Here is a 24951-nt window from a genome sequence, read left to right as displayed (position 1 = left end):
CCAAAGCTACCTCAATCCTTCCCTCCGTCAGTAATCTTAATTCCAAATTTCAGGTTTCCATGTCTATCTAAATCCAAATTGTACCAAATTTGGTACCATTTGATACTTTACGTACACATAAGTACGAATTTCCAAAACTACCCCCATATCTCAATCGTACACTTCAATGGTAATCTAAATTCCAAATTTCAGGTTTTCAGCTCTATCCGTTCGCCCAAATCCTAATTGTACCAAATTTAGTACCATTTAGTACTACTCGTACACATAAGTACGAACTTCCAAAATCATTTCCTTATATCAACACCACTTCCCAACCTTGATTCCCATACCAAATATGAAGATTGTAGCTATATCCGCTCAAAATATACAATTGGTACCAAATTTAGTAACTTTTCGTACACTTATAGGTCGAATTTCCAAAAACCCTTTGGTACATCCTTCTAACTCTCCATCAGTTACCCTCATTCCAAATTTCAGAATTCTAGCTCTTCCCGTTTGCCTAATACAAAGGGTACCATATTTAGTACCTTTTAGTACTTTTCGTACCCTTCTAGGTCGAATTTCCAAAAACCCAGCCTTATCTCACCCCTACACACCGACAGCATCCTACAGTCAAAATTTCAGCTTTCTAGCTTCAGCGGTTTCGTCTGGGCGATGATATGTCAGTCACTCAGTCACTCACTCACTCACTCACTCACTCACTGAGCTCTTTTATATATATAGATAAATCAGTTCAAATTGATACATATCTCCTATATTTTACATATTCACAGTGGTGTAGGGTATCATATAGTCGGCCCCGCCCGACTATGATCCTTTCCTTACTGGTTTTTTATTTGCATTTACCTGAATATTGCTAATTTTATTTTATTAGTTTTAAGTTAAGACGCTAATGTAACAATATAAAAAAATTAACCCAGATATGCCCAACGTCCTATATATAGGACACACAAAATTCTTGCTAATTTGATAAGTACCGTTTATTTTGTTGATATGATACTGAGTAATACATATGTAGCTCTTGGGATATTATGTGATTCCATTATTTTGAGCTACTATTTCTGAGTTTTGAGGTCTAGTTCATCGAAGTTGCTACCTATCGCTTAGTTTTAACAATGATTAGCGTTATGACCGATTAATTATTGGGTAGTTTTATAACGAAAACAAACACGATGTGGAGCCTACTATGAAAAAACGTTAACTAGATGCCGAAAAGGTGTCTATGGACTATATGTCAAATGTTTTGTGTCCCATAACTCCCAGTTATATGATAAAAACCTGTGTCCAAAAGGGACCTCAAAACCACTTTTTTCAAGAAAAAATTGAAAAACATACTGTTATTATTTCACATTTGCTTCTAAAATAATATAAAAATACTTTTAAAATGATCACGATCAAGCAATGGGCATATCTGGGTTAAATCAAAAATTCTTAGCAATCGCATTTTTAATGTAAGAAACTCTCAAGTGGATACTTTAGACTGTGACTCACTGTATGAAATACATATGTACATATGTTTTTAATAAAAAAGTGGATTTTTTAAAAATATTGTTTTTAATATACGGGATTTTTAATAAAATTTTTATATTAAAAGTGGACTTTTTAAAACATCTTTTAAGAAAATAATATTTAAAATATTTTTTAATAAACGGGAGTTTTTTAAAAATGTTTTGTTAATAAACCTACATGTGTATCAACACATCATGAAATAGAGAACTCTTTAGTCAAATCATAAATAACATCCCAGTAAAATCTTCGATGAAAAATCATGAGTTGAATCATGGGTGCAAGTGATTTGGCATGTTATCTTTTTGTCATTTTCACTCATGAATTTTATATGAGCGTGACCCCCAAAAAATGACGTTCTTTTTTGGATCTCAAGCATGTCATTTTAATCAATGCATTGACATGTCATTTTCACCAATGCTTTGGCATGTCATTTTAACCAATGCATTGACACGTCATTTTCACCCATTCTTTGACATGTCATTTTAACCAATACTTTGACATGCCATTTTCACCAACCCCTTGGCATGACATTTTCATGTCTTGTTTGGAAAATGGAAATGCTCTATTGAAATATGGACAAACAAAACTCTTTATTAATTCAAACGAATTCACGAAATAACTACAATTAATTGATCAGCAAAAAGTTTACATCCAAAATTGCAATGTAATCACCACCGCTGCAATGCAAAAGACTACTTCCTCCGTTCTCCGCAACTGATATTCTTTCATCTTACAAAAGGTTTTTTTCTATTATCTTCCCATCACCAGTTCAGAATTCGGCATGGACTCCAAATGCACTCCTTTAAGTACCTATTTTTATTTCGTAAATTACCTTTATTTTATAATTTTCTTATTTTATAACAACATTTTGGAAATTTATACTCTTTTGTTTAGTGACGAAAATATGTATGTAGGGATCTACAACCCGGCTTGCTTTAGGGATCTCTAAAAACAAAATGTAACGAACGAGGAGGAGAGACTTTTTCTGGAAAATACCATTTATGCTTAATTTATTTTTAATTGTTTCTTTCCAAAAGTCGTTTCTTTATTTTCAGATTCTTGTTCCTTTTCGTTTCGGACTTTTTTTCAAATTCCAAGATGCGAGATTTGATTGATTTCGTTCTATGACAGATTTAGAACAGACAAGGGAACTTTTAAAATAGCAATGTGTGCAGTCCGATTCTATTTTTAGCTCGATGATTGGGACTTCGAGCTTCATACAATACCAATTGTTTAGAAGTTTTAGTTGTCTGATATGCAAGAAATGTAAGACAACATCACGATGACAGTTCTAACAACTTTGGTCTGTTCCAGAACCTGCAAGAATCTACTAATTTTTACTACAATAACAATTTTTCCTTTATGTCGTTGGAAAAAATAGTAAAAATTAGTAGATTTTTGCAGTACTGGAACATGCCAAAATGAAAATAAACAGGTGTGTAAATAAAAACACAAACATCATCTCTATTGGATCGATGGAATGGGTACAAATGCTGATGAAAAAATCGGATCTTTCACGACTTCCTTTGCATTGGTTCAAATCCTAATGAAAAGATCGGATCTTTCACGATTTCCTTTGAACCAATGCAAAGATGACATAAAATTAAGTCATCGCAAAGAAACCCTCCCTTCAAATTTTGCTGTGATGTAATGAAAATAGAAACTATGTAATTGTATGATCGAAAAAGAAGATTTATTTAAAAAATATTTTTTATTAAACGTGGATTTTTTTAAAATATTTTTTAATAAACGTGGATTTTTTAAAAATAACTTTTAATAAACGTGTTTTTAATATTTTTCAATAAACGTGGAATTTTAAAAATATTTTTTTATATAAACGTGAATTTTATAAAAATATTTTTTTAATAAACGTGGATTTTATAAAAATATTTTTTTTAATAAACGTGGATTTTTGAAAATATTTTTTTTTAATAAACGTGGATTTTTGAAAATATTTTTTTTAATAAACGTGGATTTTTGAAAATATTTTTCTAATAAACGTGGATTTTTAAAAATATTTTTTTTTTTAATAAACGTGGATTTTTAGAAATATTTTTTTTTTAATAAACGTGGATTTTTGAAAATATTTTTTCTAATAAACGTTGATTTTCCATGTTCTTTTAATCAACGTGGATTTTTTAATTTTCTTTTTTTTTCGCGGAAAATAAGAAAGAATTAATAGTGGGTGCCACCGTGGTGCAATGGTATGCACCCGTCTTGCACTTTAAAGGTCGTGGCAGCAAATTCCAATTGAACTTTTGGGCATGGTGCAAGAAAGAAGGTGATACAAGAATACAAACTGATTTCTTCATTTGCTGTCAAAACATATTTTTAATCAAAAATAAATAACAAATACATACATACATATTTATCTTCTATAAAGAATATTTCTGTACAACATCTTTATTTAAGCTTCGCGAAGAATATTTTACTGTTTTCTTCTACCTTTTGTGGATATTTCGCGCAAAAAAATGTTGACAGCATGTGAAGACTACGGCCTAAATTTGCCTTTTTCATCACCTTCTTAAATTCGCCTTGCTTTTGGGTATTAACGTCCAACAGTGTAACAATGGCTCAATGGTTTATTGTGTTTTCGCATTCAATCTGGCTTAGGAATTTAGCTCCGATATCTGGTTATCTCAATGCAAGTGATGAAATATGCACTTCTTTATTTTTTGTGTAAACGTCAATTCAAAATTTCATTTCGAGTTATGACACTCTTTGAGTAAATTGAGCGATATGTATTTGTGAATGACAAAATTGATCTACGATGTCTACCTCGCCTAGTAGATTCATAAACCACACATAGCTTATAGCTGTAAATACATATAAACTGCATTATCTACTTTTTCTTTAAAATAACATACATATAACGTTGCCTACTTTCAGGAGGACTTATTAAATCCACAACCGGTGTCAACAACATACATTATGGATGGAGCAAATCAAAATGACGGCGAATCTGATTTACCAACTTCCAACGACAGTAAATGCGTTCGCTTCATAAATGCCATATTTTCACCATGGTACAAAGAAATCTCTGTAGAACCCACAATGTTCCTGTATATGTTCGCCTTTATGATAACCTCAGTTGTGGAACAAGACTTCTTTTTGCAAAAAGCCTGTCGTGTCAATAATAATTTTACCGACGAAATATGCGAACACATAAAGGACAGTGAAAATGCCGCGTATAAGAAACAAGTACAAATTACTACTGCCTGGTTCTTGCAATGGGAAAATATTTCAGCTCATGTCTTCCCAATTATTTTGGCACTATTTTTGGGTTCATTTTCTGATCGTCGTGGAAGAAAGTTACCCTTGCTTATGGGTTTAGTGGGTAAATTCATTTATTCTGTAATGATTGTGGTCAATGCTCGGATGAAGACATGGCCTGTGGAATATATCCTTTATACGGCTACACTGCCGAGTGCTTTAACGGGAGCTGATGTTGCCATTTTTGCCTCATGCTTTGCCTATATTTCGGATATTTCAACGCTGAAGAATAGAACGCTAAGAGTGACAATTTTGGATGTTTGCTATTTAAGTGCGATGCCGACTGGAGTGGCATTGGGTTCATACTTATTTTATAATCACTTTAATCGTTCCTATGCATATATGTTTACATTGAATGCTTCATTGCTGGCCCTGTCTATAATCTATACCATATTTGCTCTGAAGGTGAGTAAAATTTTTGATAATATATTTTTGTTTATATAGTTTCCTGCCACATTAAAGTTACACGTTGCTCTTGAACTAACTTTAAATGAAAGAAGCTTACACCTCGGAAGTTTTTGCAGATTCTGAAACTACAATGTTCATAGATGAGAAAAATTAATAAACAAAAAAATCCCCGGAGCGCTTTTTAAATATATATATAAGAAATCCATTTTACAGCTATAAGATCGTACACCCCTAAAAAATGAATAAAATCGTTGTTAATTCCATATTTTATGTGCAAATAGAAAATAATTTATAGGAATTACCATAACGAAGAAAGATTTAAGAATAACGAAACAAATTTTTAATTGATTCCGTCATTAAGTATAGGTGGCGCCTTTGTGGTTGTCAAAGTTCGTATTCGTACACCTCGAAGTACTATACATTTGGAGTTTTTTCAAAGCAAAATACCGCAAATTGTTGTTCTTTTCTTTATTTGGAATGCCTCTGCTATAGCGATATGTAAAAATAACGGTAATTTTATTAAAATTTTTGCATGAATAAAACGTCAATATTTTCCCTACATATATTCACCATAGATATTTCAAAAATAGTTTGAATCGAGCACAAAGTATTTTACTTATATATCTAGTTTGTTCTGGGACTTACAGTGAAATTTTGTGTAGAATATTGCTTCTTTTACACCTTTCGCCTAAAACTAAATTTCATGTTACTTTCATGCATCAACTCGAAAAAAGAGCAAAACAAATTTATTAAAAAAATATTTGGGTGTTTTGTTGGCAAACTTGATGTATATACATATATCTTTTTATATATATTGTAAATACATATTTCATTTATTCGGCGACTTATATTGAAATTTGATGGAGAATATTTTTGTCCTTGACGTCTTCTATCTAGAATGAAGTTTTGTGGACAAAACTTAATAAACTCAGATAAAGTACAACATTAACATTAAAACCTGATTTTACTTTAGGCAGATTCCAGGCGTTTATGTACGATTTATAGTTTTGGTGTATTCGGGGACCTATAGTAAAATTTTATGACAAATAATTCTGTAGAATATTATGTTCTGATATGATCAAATTTTAAAGTAGTTTTTAAAGGTTTTCTGAAAAAGGGACCAACAAGATCCCTTTAGGGATAATTTTTCCATAAAAAGATACCCCGCATTGTTGTCAGTAATATTGCCAAAGACACTTTATACCTAAAATGCAAGGATTCCAAGGAATCTGATGTCGAATATTTCAAAACCTGTAGAAATGGGCCGAACTTGCCACGCCTATTTAGGATACTTCCCGACGTAAACTTTCAAAACGCCGATACACGTGTCTTCTTTTTTTCGGTCCACTTTCATAATCTAAGCGGGGTTTCTTGTAATTTTAAAAAAAGTTCAATTTTGTTGTACAGTGCACTATAGGTAATTTGGCCTGTTTTTGAGGCAAAAATTAATAGCGGTGGATATGTGGGCTTTTTATACATTTTTATTGCTTTATATGCAAAAGTAAGATAAAACAAAGAATTACAACTTAAAATTCGGATATAGCGAACATCGGTTATAAGAAACTGCGTTTATAGCAAACAAAGTTTTATGTTTCCAAAGAATTTTTCTTAATATTTGTACACACATTCAACTTCTTAAAACGACCAGGACTATAACAAACAAAAGCTGTTACCCCGCGAATAGATTTTTTTACAATTTGTTACGATTTTCAGGCCCGCTTTAAAGCAGAAGCGGATAGCGACGAATTTAAGCACTGTTTCAAATATTTAAATATATGATATTTAAAAGTAGGCTTTAATAAAAATTTTACAGACGAATACGTCTATAACGAACGCAGGATATAACGAACAACTTTTCTTTTTCCTACCCCCTATTCTCATTTTACCTATTTTATCCGTTCCAACCCAATAAAAGCGGTTACAATAAAAGAAAAACGGTTACAATGAACTAAAGTACTGATCCGCCAAAAGATTTTTATAAACATTGATATGTTTAAAATATTTATTCGCGAAAAGATCTGTATAAATATTATATTTTTAAAGGACCAAATAAATCACGCAATCATGATCCCTAGTTAGAACTTATTACAGCTATAATTAACAAAAATGTTGACCAAACACGTATGTACATTTTTAGAACACATGGTGAATATTTCTTTAAAGAAAATTTCTTTTTAGGTCAAATCGGATGCTTTTTCGTATTTAATATTTCCTTCACCAAACAAAAAATTAAAAAAATATATATTTTTCTGCAAGGAGGGCACCTTCAAAAAAGTGATATATCTCAAAAAACGCAAAAAATCGCACTTTGGTAATTATGTAGTTGATTCAGAACCCTTTGGTGAAGATATTCCCAATAGCAGAATCACGGCCAAACACGGCCAATTTAGTATAAGTCTATATGAAGTGAGTTTAAGAAAAATAAAATATTTATTTTTGACTTATTGTGTTTTTTGGTCGCTACCCATAATGTTTAAGCTATATTATATATTAAATAAATTCCTCTCGCAATTACCAATCTATTCCATTTTACATATATTTACATTTGGTTTATTTTTCCGCGGTTTTAAATACATTGAAATATGTCTTACAATATATATTTTTTAGTTCTTCTTCGAAATTCTTACTTTGACTGCAATTTAAACCGCGATAATGACGCTATTTTGAAATATATCATTCATATTAATAAATTTTGACATGTTCTTTTTTTAATGCCAACTAAAAAAATATTATTATTAAAAGTTGCAAAATCGACTTTTTGCCTCAAAAACTGGGCAAATTACCTATAGTGCAGTGTAATGAGTCGATACAGTCAGTGCATTATCCCAATTTGAACTACTATATCTCAGAAATGGTAAAGCCTATGAAAATGACATAAAGATCAATATTGTAGAGAATTTTCACTGCTACAACATTTTCCCATTTTGATAGGGCTTGTGGTTTCCCAGCAAAATCATTAAAACCTTAAAAACTCCTAAAATGTGAACTTTGACCGCGATTATACATTATTTTAATACTTAGGACCTGATAACTCTTGCTAGATATAACAATATATTCTGAGAATCCTATAAATGAGGTAGATGTGTGGAGGATCTCAGAGGAAACCTCCTTCTCTGGACATTGGTATAATGTGTTTAAAATATCGGGGCCTTCCGAAACAAATTCAAAACCAATTGTACTAAGTTCGGAGAACAAATAAAGGAATGGCCAGGGCAATAAGATGAGCAATTCCTAAGTAAAGGCCGCGGCACATACGGTCCGTTGAGCGTCGACTTACAACAACCACATGAAAACTTCAAGAACAAACTTGGCATCACTTAAGGCGTCCATTCACCTATCAGTCTGAAATTGGGAATTTAGATTAGTGTTGGAGTGAAGTTATGTGTACTAAATAGTACTAAACTTTGTAAAATTTGAATAGAACTAGAATCCTGAAATTTGAATTTAAGATTAATGTTGGAGTTTGACATTTAAATATGGAGGTAATTTTGGAAATTCGAACTTATGTGTACAGAAAGTACTAAAGGGTACTAAATTTGGAATTGATGGGAAGGAACTACATTTTGCGTATGGAGGTTGTTTTTGAATTATTATTTTGATATTATATTTCGTATAGATTGTAGAGATAGAGTTGTAATTCTGATATTTGAAATGAAGATCGCATGCGTAGGGTTGATATGTGGAGATGGTTCTACGAAAAATACTAAACGGTACTAAAATGGGTATTGGGTTTAGGTAAAGAAGTGATTTTCTGAAATTTGGCGTTAGGGTCACTGTTTGAGTGTAGGTTTGTCAGTTTTGGTAATACATTCTATAAGAGTACGTAAGGTCAAATGGTACTAAATTTTGTATTGGATGTATGGATAGAGTTAAAATCCTGAGTTGTTGTATTAGGGTTTTTTGGTACTGCATTTTAGAAATACGTACCATAAGTATACTAAAATTATTAAACGAGATGTGGATGTGGTTTTGGAAGTACCCGCTATAATTATATGAAGAATACTAAATGCTACTTAATTTGGTATTCGGCGTTGGGGTATTCCGAAATTTAGTATTATGAGAAATTTTGCGTGTAGTTAGTTTTGGAAATACTTTAGTACGTACAAAAGGTACTTAATATTGACTTGGGTCTAGAAATAGACTTAGAATTCGGAAGTTTGAAACTGAGGTCAATGTTGCTGTCTAGGGAAGGGCTTTGGACATATGTTCCGTAGGTAAACGAAAGATACAAAAACTTGGTAAATGGTACTCCCAATACAAAATGTATACGGATAGAGTTTAAATTCTGAATTTTGGTATTAGGGACGGTGTTGGTGTGTACGGTTGAGGTGTGGATGTGGTTTTGGATAACGCATTTCCAAACTTCTGTTTTTTTTTTTTTGAATAATTATTAAACCCATTTTTATTTTCAAACAAAGTACGAAGGGTACTAAATTTAGAATTGGAAAAAAAAAACATTTAGTTTTATATGAAGGAATATATGTAAATTAAATTTTTTTCGAACATCTACCAAACTTCTGTTTTTTAACAATTTTTAAACCCATTCTTATTTTCAAACAAAGTACGAAAGGTACTAAATTTAGAAATGGCAAAACTTTTAGTTTTATATGAAGGAATATAAATTCAATTTTTTTCGAACATCTACCAAACTTTTTTTTTGAACAATTTTTAAACCCAGTTTTATTTTCAAACAAAGTACGAAAGGTACTAAATTTAGAAATGGAAAAAACGTTTAGATTTATATGAAGGAATATAAATTCAATGTTTTTCGATCGTCTACCAAACTTCTGTTTTTTTAACAATTTTTAAACACATTTTTATTTTCAAACAAAGAAAAAAATTGTGCATAACAGGTAGTAATTCGAACGAATTTGAATTCAAATCGTCTTAAAGAAACAAAGGGGTGCGGAAAGCAGTAATATTGTACCGTTAGTATTGGGAAGGTTAGGTAGGAATCGAATTTTATAATTTGAATAAATTTTTCAAATTTCATTTTATTAATTGTGGAATAAATAAAACAGGGATCTGTTTGCATCCTCTTTTCTATAAATGACAACTTTTCGCTAACGAAGTAGCGGGCACATGCTAGTTTCTAATAATTATTACTAATGTTGCAAATTTTGACAGTTTTATAAAGGAAAAGTTGCTGAAAAAAATGTTTCAGCAACATTTAGTTAGTAAGAAGACACATCTACTATAACTTGAAATGTTCGTTCTTGATTGCGATTTTAAGTTACCAGCAAAGATGTAAATTCATTAAGATTGGAAAACTCAATTGTTAACATTTGTCAATAGATGGAGTTAAGCTCTGTTATTACGATATCATAACAACATTCTGTTAAGTAGTTTACCATTTCAGGCGATTTTAACCGCTAAGTTCATACTCAATGAACTGGAAACTGCTATGGAATATAATCCTGAGTCCAAATCTTTGCTTTCCTACAATTTGTATAAGCCGAATTGCGCTCTAATGAGGTTTTCCACATTAACATACCCCTGTTGTTGGTAAAATGTTTATATACTTCGTTTCATAAACATTTTTGCATTATGCATCTTTTCTAGTCTTTATGTTCTATGTCTTTGTTACCAGTAATCTGCATTGTTTCTGTTAAGGCTGTTGTTGCTATACATTGTTTCATAAACATTTTTTGTTGTATGCATTATGTCTTGTCTTTATAGTTGCGTGTGTCTTTGCAATTTTGTTGATTTTTATACCCTCCACCATAGTATGGAGGGTATATTAAGTTGGTTTTTCCGTTTGTAACGCATTGAAATACTCATTTGCGACCCTATAAAGTATATATATTCTTGATCAGGGTAAAATTCTAAGTCGATCTGAGCACGTCCGTCCGTCCGTCTGTGGTAATCACTCTAGCATCCACAAAAATAGAGATTAGACGCTGAAATTTTGGGAAAATGCGTCTTTTGTTTGCAGGCAGGTCAAGTTCGATGATGGGCTATATCGGTCCACGTTTTGGTATAACCCCCATATAACGGTACCCCCCGATTTACGGTATTTTGACGTTTTTAGCTACATTTTCAGACCGATTTGGCTATAATTTGACATTTAGGGTTCTTAAGTGTCAACAAACATATATAACCAAACTTGTGGACATAGGTCCACGTTTTGGTATACGCCCCATATAACGGTACCCCCCGATTTGCGGTATTTTGACGTTTTTAGCTACATTTTTAGACCGATTTAGCTATAATTTGAAATTTAGGGTTCTTAAGTATCAATAAACTTATATAACAAAAGTTGTGGACATAGGTCCACGTATTAGTATAGCCCCCATATAACGGTACCCCCCGATATACGGTATTTTTACGTTTTTAACTATATTATCAGACCGATGTAGCAATAATTTGATATTTAGGGTTCTTAAGTGTTAATAAACTTATAAATTAGAAGTTGTGGATATAGGTCTACGTTTTGGTATAGCCCCCATATAACGGTACCCCCCGATTTGCGGTATTTTGACGTTTTTAGCTACATTTTCAGACCGATGTAGCTATAATTTGACATTTGGGGTTCTTAAAAGTCAATAAACTTATATAACAAAAGTTGTGGACATAGGTCCACGTATTAGTATAGCCCTCATATAACGGTACCCCCCGATTTACGGTATTTTGAAGGGTTTAGCTACATTTTCAGACCGATTTAGCTATAATTTGACATTTAGGGTTCTTAAAAGTCAATAAACTTATAGAACAAAAGTTGTGGACATGGGTCCACGTATTGGTATAGCCCCCATATAACGGTACCCCCCGATTTACGGTATTTTGACGGGTTTAGCTACATTTTCGGACCGATTTAGCTATAATTTGACATTTGAAGTTCTTAAATGTCAATAAACTTATGTGACAAAACTTGTGGACATAGGTCCACGTTTTGGTATAGCCCCCATATAACGGTACCCCCCGATTTACGGTATTTTGACGTTTTTAGCTACATTTTCAGACCGATATAGCTATAATTTGACATTTAGGGTTCTTAAGTGTAACTAAACTTATATAACAAAAGTTGTGGACCTAGGTCCAAGTTTTGGTATAGCCCCCATATAACGGTACCCCCGATTTACGGCATTTTGACGTTTTTATCTACATTTTCAGACCGATTTAGCTATCAATTGACATTTAGGGTTCTTAAATGTCAATAAACTTATATAACTAGTGGACATAGGGCCATGTTTTGGAATAGCCCCCATATAACGTTACCGCCCGATTTCAGGTATTTTGAGAATTTTACCAACAAGTTTTAACCGAATTATCTGTAATTTGAACATTTGAAATTCTCTCCACCAAAAATTGTCAAGAAAGTCCCCATATAACGGTACTTCCCGATTTTCAGTAATTTGATGATTTTAGCTACAATATTAAACCGAACTAGCAGTAATTTGACATTTGAAGGTTGTAGTGGTCACCATGCATCTGCATCAACAATTTTCAACATAGCCCCAATATAACGATACTTCCCGATTTTCGGTACTTTGAGGATTTTACTTAAAATGTTTAACCGAACGTAGGTCCATGTTTTTGTATAGCCCCAAAACAAACCTCCCGATTTTCCGTACCTTAGCTTTATTTTTGGACGAACTTTCTGTAATTTGAAATTTAAAAGTCAACAAAAATTCTGCAACAAAAATTGTTCATTTAAGTTCATATTTTCGTATAGCCCAGATACCTCCGAACTAGCTGTTAATGACAATTGAAGTTCCCACGTTATGTACCGATTTTCGATATTTTGAGGATTCTAGCTAAATTGTTTAACCGAATTAGGAGTTATTTGACATTAAAGGCTCCCATCATAAACTGTCAACATAGGCCCATGTTTTATTATAACCCCTATATAACAGTACCTCCCAATTTCTAGCCCACCAAAAATTGTCAACAGTTAGATATAGGCAACATAAAAAGGGCCTCCCGAATGAAGCATTTTATGTACATTATCTGACATTTTAACGTACTCACTTAAAGTTGGGGACAGGAATGAATATTTTATGGTGGAGGGTATGAAAAGTTCGGCCCGGCCGAACTTAATGCTTTTTTACTTGTTTTATTTACATCTTATTTTTATTGTGATTTATTAAACAACAACATCTTCACAGTCTTTTGACGACTTCGAACAAAGAACCGCGAGCAGCTAACTCGTAGGAAAGACCCATCTTTGTCGGTTCGTACGAATTTGGCGACGATTTTATTTCCTAATATTCTAGACATTTTATGTATCTTTTTACTATTTTGTGTTCTTAATGGAAAATTCTTCTAATTTCAGTGGCAAACAACACCAAAGCAACGATCCTTAAAAGAACTGGGTTGCTGTGGATTCTTTGGCGATTTCTTCGATAAGCAGCATGTTCTGGATTCGGTGGGCGTGCTAACAAAGAAGCGACCTGGAAACCGTAGAGGCTTTTTGATTATACTTCTCATTGCCATGGCCTTGTATACCTTTCAAAGGGATGAAGGACAATATTTGTATATGTATACTACATTTAAATTTAAATGGGGCGTTGACATCTTTAGTACATTTAAAACCGTAAAATCCTCAGCCTATGTGCTGGCCATGTTGGTGGGAGTGCCTATAATGAATAAGTCATTTAGTTGGAAAGATACGGTAAGATCCCGACAAATTGTCGCTAACCATATATACTATGTTTAATTGGCACTTTGTTCTTTAGACAATAGTTTTTATTGGTGCTTGGGCCCATGCCATAGCTCGATTGTTCTATTATTTCGCCAAAAGTGGACAAATGTTTTATGCGGGTGCCATTGTATGTAGTTTAGGCCCTATTGTTGGCCCCATGATACGCTCAATGACCTCGAAAATAGTACCAATATCCGAAAGAGGCAAAGTGTTTGCTTTACTTTCGGTATGTGATAATGCCGTGCCGTTCATAAGCGGTGTTTGCTATTCACAGGTGTATCGAGCAACACTCAATGACGAAGGCAAGGGTGGTGAGGGAGTATTCCTATTAACAATTGCCACCCAAATGGCAGTGTTTATATTAATCTTGTAAGTTTTGCCAACAGCAGCGACGACAAGATGTGTGACTTGTATAATTATTTATTTTGCTATTTCCTCTTTCCTTTTCTGTAGATCTATTCATATTATTTTGGGCGATAAGATATTGGAAGTGCCGGAAGTAAGCGAAACCGAAGAAACCATTGTGAGAGATGCAGCCGCCATAGAATACACGAATAATCATGAAAATTAATTAGATAACAGTAAGAAAAACTAGCAGCTGTATTTTCGAAACATTTTTGTCCATTCAAAACAAATATGCTCAAGGTTGTTGTTGCATTTTATAAATTTAAGAATTTGCTATAAGAACAAACAGTTAGGGATAAACGTTTACATACACCACATAAATCTCGGGTTTTAGGGTAAGTAATGATTTTTTATGAAATTCCAAGTATGCAGATTTATTTCTTTTTACTAATAATCAATATTTAATACAACAAAAGTATATTCTATAATAAAAATGACGGTAAATTTTACAAAAACCAAAAAATGGTTGGGACAAAAGTTTGCACACATCCCAAGGAAATATGTGTATTACCGTACAATTTATGGAATTAGCAGCAAAATTTATACATTTTATTGTTTTGGCGAATGTCTCTGGGTGTCTGAGATATATTTTAGAGAAACAAAAAAATAATTTTTGGGGGTTAAATGCAGTTATTTAATGTCAGACTTTCCTTTTAAAGCTCCTTAAAGCTTGTCCTTGCTTAATTCTATGCGTTTTTAGCTATTGTGCTTTATAAAATCACAAAATTAGTGCCAGATTGCGCAAATCTTGAGACCCTAGAAAGCTTCGAAGTCGTTCTTGTGCATAATATAGCTTCTTGAACGTCGAAAAATTTACGGTTTTCCCTCATATTTCTCAGGAAGTTAATAGATTCCGCGAAATTCTTGGCCCAAATTACCCACAGAAGGCTTGGAATTAATTTTTTGGTTTCTGTAAAATTTACAGTAACTTGTATTATGGAATGTACTTTTGTTGTATTCAATATTGCTTGTTAGCGAAAAGAAATAAAACTGCATACTTGGAATTTAAAAAAAATCATTACGTACCCTAAAGCCCGATATTTGTTGGGCGTATGTAAACTTTTGTCCCTAACTGTATATAAACAGGGCGCAACTGTGTTTTCACTTTTATTAAATTCCTTGTCGAGTTGGCTTAAGAAGTATCCTTCAATCCTGAGAGTTGACCAATGTAGTGGTCACTCCCAAGGAGCGTCATTGTCAATGTTTGACGACAAGTTTTCATTTCACAATTTTTTTTTTATTAATTTTGCTCTATTTTTATATGTATTTGTTAAATACTTTATGATACCTTAAAGGTTCCAATTATATTTAAGAAATAGTTGTAGTTTTTATATATTTTTAATAAAAAATTAAAAATAATTAATAAAAAAACAAAGAATGTTTTAATGAAAAATTCACAATGGTAAGTAGCCGTGGCTATTAATAGTAGCGAGTTTAAAATGCAAAGGAAATTGCTTAATGGGACCGACAGCTAATACGAATTATCGAGGTACGAATTATCGCGACTCTGTTGTAATGGTATTAAGATACAACTAACTGTTCCCTAAACCCCACAGCAAAATGGTGTAGCGGAGAGAGCAAATGGAACATTAGTTGTAATGGGACGTTGTCTTCATATTGAATCTGAGCTCGATCAAAGTTTTGGGCAGAGACGGTTGCTACTGCAACATTTCTAAGAAATATTTGCCCATCAAAAAGTTTGGAAAACACTACATCAATGGAGGTATGGTCTGGTCGAAAACCAAATGCTAATCATCCGCCTGGATGTAATCCAATCAATTGCAAGTGGGGTTTTGCAACAAACAAAAATAAGAACGGTCAGGTGGAGCGATATAAGTTGTCCAATGGATTACATGGTTGAGGACATATTTACAAAGAACCTAGCGAAATCGAAGCATCAACAATTTGTTAATCTACGAGGGCGGTTCGGAAACTTCTTAGCCTATCAATGAAAGAGAATAGTTAGTTTTTCAAAAATATTTTTATTTTTCAATATAATCTCCTGAAACTTCAATACACTTAGTCCAACGCTTTTCTAGCAATTCTATCCCTTGATTAAAATAGTTTTCCTCAAGGTCTTCAAAATAGTGGTTTACAACTGTAATTGCATCTTCATTTGAGGTAAAACGCTTGCCAGCAAGGAATTTTTTTAGATTTGGGAACAAGTAAAAGTCAGGAGAATAAGGTGGGTGGTCAAGCATCTCGTACTTTAATTCGTTGATTTTAGCCATTGTTAAAACACTCTTGTGCGCTGGTGCGTTGTCTTGATGAAAAATTATTTTTTTGTTTTGTAAGCCAGGACGTTTTTCTCGAATTAATACATTTAATTGATCCAATAGGTTGCAATAGTACTCTGAATTTATTGTTTTACCCTTTTGTAGATAGTCAATCAATAAAATACTTTTGAAGTGCCAAAAAACCGTTGCCATAAACTTACCAGCCGATTGAATTGTTTTTGCCTTCTTTGGGGCACTTCCTCCATCTTCAGTCCATTGTTTGGATGGTTCTTTTGTCTCTGGAGTATTGTGGTGGATCCATGTCTCATCAACAGTTATGAAACGACGCTTAAAATCCATTTTATTTCGCTTAAAACGATCCAAACAAGCTTGAGAAATGTTCATTCTTATGCGTTTTTGATCGACTGTTAACAAATGCGGCACCCATCTTGCAGAAAGCTTTTTCATCTGTAGTTCTTCATGCAAAATTAAATGGGCTCGATCATTTGAGATGCCCATGATATTAGCAATTTCACGCACTTTTATTCGTCGATCATTTAATACCATATCATGCACTTTGGCTACAATTTCTGTTGTTGTTGCTGTTTTTGGACGTCCACTACGTGGTTCATCTTCAATGCTTGTACGACCACGTTTAAATTCAGCAACCCAATTTTTTACTGTTGCATATGAAGGGACACTTTCACCTAACACATTCACCATATCATTATGAATTTCTTGTCCCGATAAACCTTTTTATGTAAATATTTAATGACAGCCACCATTGGGTGCCACCGTGGTGCAATGGTATGCACACCCGCCTTGCACGCTGAAGGTCGTGGGTTCGATTCCCCGGCCAGTCAACATCAAAATTTTCGACGGTGGCAAAATACCCCTCAGTAATGTTGGCGACATTTCCTGAGTATTTCAGTCATGTAAAACTTCTCTACAAAGTGGTGTCTTAAGACACGCCGTTCGGACTCGGCGATAAACAGTAGGTCCCATATCATTGAGCTAATATGAATCGGGGTGCACTCATTGATATGAGAGAAGTCTCCCTTGTCCCGTATGGGATGTTTGTGGAACAATTATTATTATTAAATTATTTAATGACAGCACGCATTTCTAATTTTTCCATTGTAAAAAATTGCGATGCGTCTTTTTTGAACACCTGTTTCTATATGAAGGAGTTGCCAGATCGAAACAAAATTTAACATGTGTTCATAACAGAGATGGAAGTTTCCAAAACACTTAACTTTTTTCTGTTTATACCGCGCTTTTTGTGCTAGGCTAAGAAGTTTCCGAACTGACCTCGTAATCAATTGTGAAGTAACTCAGAAATGTGAAAAATATGAATGTTGTGGGGGTTTGTTGGGAAAACACTTTGTATCAAAATACTTTGCTTTAAATTGTTTCTGCAAACATATTCTTCTTTGAAAAATATTGTGTATTGTATTTTGAAAATGTCAAATATCCTTGAAGTCTTGTTCTTAATTTCAGTTTGTTAATTATTTTTGTTCCTTAATAAATTTTGTATCAAATCGATTATTTTTTTGTGTTCCTCTTAAAAGGCAAATATATAAGGGAAAATCTTTCTGAAAAGAAGACACATATTCCCAAGACTTCTCAGATTGTGGTGTAACTCAACTATCAAAACCCAAAGAAGAATAAGAAAGAAGCAACAAATAAAAACATACACAAAAAAGGAACAAAGATAAAATAAAAAACACAGATAAGAGAAACTCTGACAAACAAAACTCATTAAAATTGTTTTTTTTTAACCACGGCATCGAATACAGAGAAAAGACTAAAATTGTAAAAGAAAAGAGATTACTAATATTGTCCAGCAGACAGAAACTATAGGTGGATATGACAAAAACAATTGTTGTAATTAACAAAAACGATTGTTGGAGTCACTATACTACATACGGAATTTAACAATATCTTTACAATACATATTTCGCTCTTCGAATAGTGTTGGATCAATAAAATTTTTTTCTCTGCGTGGATGCACTCCTAAGTTTACCAAATATAGCGATTATTAAACAATAGGCCCCCGAATTTCGTCTACAAACATATAGCATTTTGGACCATGGGACATTCCTGAACATTTTCTCAAAATTGCATAAAATTAGTTTTGGAAAAATAATACATTATTTTTCCAAAAGAGTGGGCGTGGCCATCAGTTTCAAGATATAACATATTTATTTGGCTTATACATATAGGGGAGGTTCATTTATATTGGGCTAAACCTAAGCGTGAACCTATGATGACAATTTCTGGTGATGATGTGTTGTGACCCCTTAAAACATCAAATGTCAAATTACAGATATTTCGGGTAAAATGTTGGGGCTAAAATCCTCAAAATACCGAAAATAGGTAGGAGGTACCATTATATGGGGCTACACCTGAACATGGACCTTTGTTGCCAGTTTTTGGTGGAGTAGTATTGTGACCTCTAAGAACCTTAAATATCAAATTACAGCCAGTTCGGTTAAAAACTGTAGCTAAAACCCTCAAAATACCGAAAATTGGGAGGTACCGCTATATGGGGGATATACCTAAACATGGACCTATGTATGTTAACAATTTTTAGTGGAGTAGTGTTATGATCCCTAGGAACCTTAAATGTCAAATTACAGCTAGTTCGCTTAACAATTTTATGTAAAACCCTCAAAATACCGAAAATCGGGAGGTACTGTTATAAGGGTCTACACCTAAACATGGGCGTATGTTGGTAGTTTTTGGTGGAGTAATATTGTGACCCCTAAGAACCTTACAAACGGAAAAACAAACATAATATACCCTCCATACTATGGTGGAGGGTATAACAACTATTACCGGTCAACGGAAAAATGCCGAAAATAGATTTTATAAATGATGGATGTGGAAAATTTCCGCGGTTAGAGATGTTGCGGAATATCTATGACATTCTTCTTCAATAAAAATACAATACTTAACAAAATATTTCGTAGACAAAAAATAAAATAAACATTAACAAGTGAGCAAAGGCTATAGTCGGGACGGGGTCGACCATGTGATACCCTACACCACTACCCCTGTGCTTAAGCTTTTCACTGGTAAACATTTATTTTAGGGAACATAATCCGACTAGCAACAAACATAATTTGATTTTTAATCAAAAAATATGCCTCTTTCTCTCTGGGACCCCCATAAGCAACCAACATTTTGTGACCATCCGATCAAAATTTCGACCTGTAGAATGGAAGAATTGGATGCATTGCCGACTATTGTGGTATATCCCTTGTTTGACCACCTTCGCCAACCTACTTTACACCAATGTATAGGTAATATTTTCTTCTTCCATTGACAGGCGTTGCCGTTGAAATAACCTTACTAGAAGTCTATCAGCCCAATCATGAATATTCTTGCGGAATGCAGTTCTCGCGGAATAGATTTTTCTCGAGAGAACATTCCTCCTATCATGAATAATGTGAGAAAAATAATCATTGTATTTGGCAGCACTGAAGGGTCTTTTTCATACCTTGTGTGCCCTAATTGTGGTGAAAACAAAGAGAAAATGTTAAGTGTTTGTGTTTTTAGACAAAATAAACAAATTTAATAAAATAAATTACACTTTTACACATCAAAGATATTCAGAAGATGTTATTTATTACGAAAAACATCAAATAAGATTGGAAAGTTCCAAGGAAATAGTGCATTGTGCTATGGAACTGCCACTATCACGAATGTATTAAAAACGAGTGTTTTTAATAAAAATATGGCAAAAATTGAAAAAATATGAATTTTGAAATAGAAATAATTGGTATTTTGTATGTGCAAAATTCTGCCGTCCCATCGTTGATCGGTACAAAAAGTTGAGAGTGAATGAGTTTGCAAACTAATGTTATTTTGTAAAATATGTTCAGTTTTTAATAAATTTCCAACCGCGAATTGAAGATTTTAGTATAAAAACCCAACAAAACTGTTTATTTTGCATGCTTTGTACAAATTTTTTGGGAAATACCAACTTTTTGTAATCTCCCTTCAGTTTTGCAAGGGAGATTTTTTGGAGGAAAACACATGTTAGAGAGCGTTCATGATACCTACTTTTTCTCCATCGGAATTTTTTCCGTTCGGATTTTTTGTTTGTGATAGGAGAGAAGGGAAAATAAAGAAATTCCGCACGGAATTTTCATTCGTGATTGGGCTGTATATATTCACAAAGAATAAAATTTTGAATTTGTCTCCACATGAGTTTTTCTCCATTCCGATCCCTAAATATTATCCGACTATCACCAAAATCAATAGGCGTCTTCCTCTGTGGGGCCCCCATCAACCCCCAAAAATTCGTGACTATCCGATCAAAATTCCAACCTGTAGCGTGATTACAAAAAATGGAAAAATTGGATATATTATATTTTATAATATACTAGCAAAGTGCCCGCTACTTCGTATGCGTTAAATATACAAAACAAATAAACAATATATAATATAGAATGGTGGAAACATTTTGTGTACTAATACGTACCACTTTTGTTCGATTTTCGTCACGCCTACACATCAAGAGCAATCCACATTTTTTGAAATAGTTTAATTGAGGTTCTCAGCGCAAATACGGCCTAACCCAACAACCGCCATCCTCATTTCCAGCACTATCTGTTCCCCCAGAACCAATTATAGAACTATTTAGTAGTTTACATGTAAATAGATAAATACGAACCTCCTCCTATTATTTCAAAATTCCCTTTACACAATAACAAATTGTACCAAATCCTTATTTACAACTTTTCGTATATTTATGGCACATATTTCTTAAATCGGACGTTATAAGCAAATGGTAACAGTAATCTTAATTCCAAATCTCATGAATCCAGATCTATCCGTTCATCCAATACAAAATTGTACCATACATGGAACCATTTCGTACCCCTAAGTGTACCTAATTCCACATATTATGATTCGAGCGCTATAATTTCACCCAAATCCTAATTGTACAAAATGTAGTACTTTTTGTAAGCATAAGTACGCATTTCCAAAACTAAGTACGCATTCCCAAAACTAAGCACGCATTTCCAAAACTAACCCCAACAGTAATATTAACTCCAAAATTCAAGATTCTAGCTCTAACCGTTCGCTCAAATCCAAGTTGTACCAAATATAGTACCGTTTAGTACTTTTCGTACATATAAGTAGGAATTACCAAAACTTTCTCAATCCTACACCCCAACAGTAATCTTAATTCCAAACTTCAAGATTCCAGCTCTAGCCGTTCGCTCAAATCCAAATTGAACCAAATTTAGTACTTTTCGTACTCATAAGTACGAATTTCCAAAACTACTTCCATATCTCAATCCTACACTCCAACAGTAATATTAATTCCAAATTTCTTGATTCTAGCTCTACCCGTTCGCTCAAATCCAAGTTGTACCAAATTTAGTACCGTTTAATAGTTTTCGTACATATAAGTACGAATTTCCAAAACTTCTTCAATCCTACACCCCAACAGTAATCTTAATTCCAAACTTCAAGATTCCAGCTCTAGCCTTTCGCTCAAATCCAAATTGTACCAAATTTAGTACTTTTCGTACTCATAAGTACGAATTTCAAAAACTACTTCCATATCTCAATCCTACACTCCAACAGTAATCTTAATTCCAAATTTCTTGATTCCAACTCTATCCGTTCGCTCAAATCCAAATTGTACCAAATTTAGTACCATTTAGTACTTTTCCTACCCATAACTAAAAATTTCCAAAATTTTATCAATCCTACAATTCAACAGGTATTTTAATTCCAAACTTGAGGATGGCAGCTACATCAGATCACCGAAATCCAAATTGTACCAAATTTAGTACCATTTAGTACTTTTCGTACCCATAAGTACAAATTTTCAAAACTACCTCAGTGCTATGTTCGAACAATAAGCTTAATTCCGAATTTCAGAATTCCAGATACATCCGATAACTCAAATCCAAATTTGGTACCATTTAGTACTATTCGTATCCATAGTACGAATTTCTAAACCTACCTCTATCAACACTCCAATATCAATTTTAATTCCGGATTTCACGATTCCAAATGTATCCGTTCGCTCAAATCCAAATTGTACCAAATTTAGTACTATTTAGTACTTTTCCTACCCATAACTACAAATTTCCAAAACTTTATCAATCCTACACTCCAACAGTACTCCTTATTCCAAATCTGGGGTTTCCAGCTATATCCGTTCACCCAAATGCAAACTGTACCAAATTTGGTACCATTTAGTACTTTCGTACCCATGAGTACGAATTTCTAGAACTACCTCAATCCTACAAGCCAACAGTAATCTTAATTCCAAAATTAAGGATTACAGCTGCATCCAATCACCGTAATCCAAATTGTACCAAATTCGATACCATTTAGTACTTTTCGTATCCAAAGTACGAATTTCCAAACTTTCCTTATTCAACACTCCAACAGTAATCGTAATTCCGAATTTCAGGATTCCAAATGTATCCGATCACATAAATTACAATTTGGTACCATATAGTACTTATCGTACCCATAACTAAAAATTTCAAAAACTTCATCAATCCTACTTACCAACAGTAATCCTTATTCCGAATCTCGGGATTCCAGCTATATCTGTTCACCCAAATCCGAATTGTACCAGATTTGGTACCATTTAGTACTTTTCGTACACATACATAAGTACAAATTTTCAAAGCTACCTCAGTGCTATGTTCAAACAATAAGCTTAATTCCGAATTTCAGAATTCCAGATACATCCGTTAACTCAAATCCAAATTTGGTACCATTTAGTACTATTCGTATCCATAGTACGAATTTCTAAACCTACCTCTATCAACACTCCAATATCAATTTTAATTCCGAATTTCACGATTCCAAATGTATCCTATCACTGAAATCCAAATTGTACCAAATTTAGTACTATTTAGTACTTTTCCTACCCATAACTACAAATTTCCAAAACTTTATCAATCCTACACTCCAATAGTACTCCTTATTCCAAATCTCGGAATTTCAGCTATATACGTTCACCCAAATCCAAATTGTACCAAATTTGGTACTATTTAGTACTATTCGTACCCAAGAGTACGAATATCCACAACTACCTCAATCCTACACGCCAACAGTAATCTTAATTCCAAATTTCAGAATTACAGCTGCATCAGATTAACGTAATCCAAATTGTACCAAATTTAGTACTTTTTGTTCCCATAGGTCCTAATTTCCAAACCTACCTCTATCCAGCACTCCCAAAGTAATCTTAATTTCGAATTTCAGGATTCCAAATGTATCTGATCACCCAAATCCCAATTGTACCAAATTTGGTACCATTTAGTACTTTTCGTTGCCATAAGTACGAATTTCCAAAAGTATCCCAATCCCACACTCCAATTGTAATCTTAATTCCAAATTTCACTATTCCAGCTCTATCCGATCACTTAAATTCATATTGTACCAAATTTGGTACCATTTAGTACTTTTCGTACCCAAAAGTACGAATTTCCAAAATACCTCTATCCTACACCCCGACTGTAATCCTAATTCCAAATTTCAGGATTCCAGCTCCATCCGTTCCCCCAAATCCAAATTGTACCTTATTTGGTACTATTTAGTACCTTTCGTACCCATATGTACGAATTTCGAAAACTACCTCCATATCTCAAACCTACGCTCCAACAGTAATAGTAATTCCAAATTTCAGAATTCCAACTTTATCGGTTCTCCCAAATTGAAATTGTACCAAATTTAGTACCATTTAGTACTATTCGTACACATGAGTACACATTTTCAAAACCACCTCCTTATATCAACTCATCTTCTAAACCTTGATTTTCATTCCAAATTTCAAGATTTTAAATCTATCCGTTCACGTAATACCAAATAGTACTAAATTTAGTAACTTTTAGTACTTTTCGTACACTTATAGTTCGAATTTCCAAAAACCATTTGGTACACCTTTCTAACTCTCCATCAGTGAACCTCATTCCAAATTTCAGAATTCTAGCTCTACGCGTTTGCCTAATACAAAGGGTACCATATTTAGTACCTTTTACTACTTTTAGTACAGTTCTAGTTCGAATTTCCAAAAATCCAGCCTTATCCGACACCTTCGGACCAAGAGTGACCCTCACCCAAAATTTCAAGATTCTAGCTTTAGCCGTTTAGTCTGGGCGTTGATTATCAGTCAGTCAGTGAGTCAGTGAGTCATCATTACTGAACTCTTTTATAAGTATAGATTTTGCGATATATCGGTTGTTTGCCCTCTTACGCCAACATACTTTGCGTCAAGTAGAGGGGTAATGGGGCTTCCAGATCAGTAATTTGATACCTTTTTACCTCCTGTCTGTGTGTGTGTGTGTGTGTGTGAGAGAGAGAGAGAGAGAGTGTGTGTGTGTGTGTGAGAGAGAGAGAGAGAAGGAGAGAGAGAGTGTGTGTGTGTGTGTGTGTGTGAGAGAGAGAGAGTATTTGGAGAGCGAGGGTTAAATTTAACTGCACAGTGGGTCAAAACAACAAAAAATT

At 33.5% G+C, this 24951-nt stretch overlaps 1 protein-coding gene across 6 annotated transcripts in view; it reads left to right on the top strand.

Annotated features, from left to right (window-relative positions):
• LOC141402658 (lysosomal proton-coupled steroid conjugate and bile acid symporter SLC46A3) overlaps positions 1-15614 on the top strand; it is a 77164-nt gene extending 61550 nt beyond the window's left edge. For 5 of the 6 annotated variants that reach the window (XM_073984368.1, XM_073984366.1, XM_073984370.1 and 2 more), the window contains exons 2-5: positions 4399-5187; positions 13466-13804; positions 13869-14203; positions 14288-15614. In XM_073984368.1, the coding sequence (XP_073840469.1) occupies positions 4441-5187; positions 13466-13804; positions 13869-14203; positions 14288-14405 (1539 nt within the window). In that variant the 5' untranslated portion in view covers positions 4399-4440 and the 3' untranslated portion in view covers positions 14406-15614. Of the gene's footprint in view, positions 1-4018; positions 4154-4398; positions 5188-13465; positions 13805-13868; positions 14204-14287 lie in introns of those variants that run through there. The other variant, XM_073984364.1, reaches the window with a different exon arrangement.
• Positions 15615-24951: the final 9337 nt, after the last annotated feature.

The sequence above is a fragment of the Musca autumnalis genome, unplaced genomic scaffold (genome assembly GCF_047663935.1).
Source record: "Musca autumnalis isolate F117 unplaced genomic scaffold, ASM4766393v1 scaffold_4, whole genome shotgun sequence".
Taxonomy (NCBI): domain Eukaryota; kingdom Metazoa; phylum Arthropoda; class Insecta; order Diptera; family Muscidae; genus Musca; species Musca autumnalis.
Note: the sequence above shows the minus strand (reverse complement) of the source record. Positions and strands in the feature narration are given on the sequence as shown.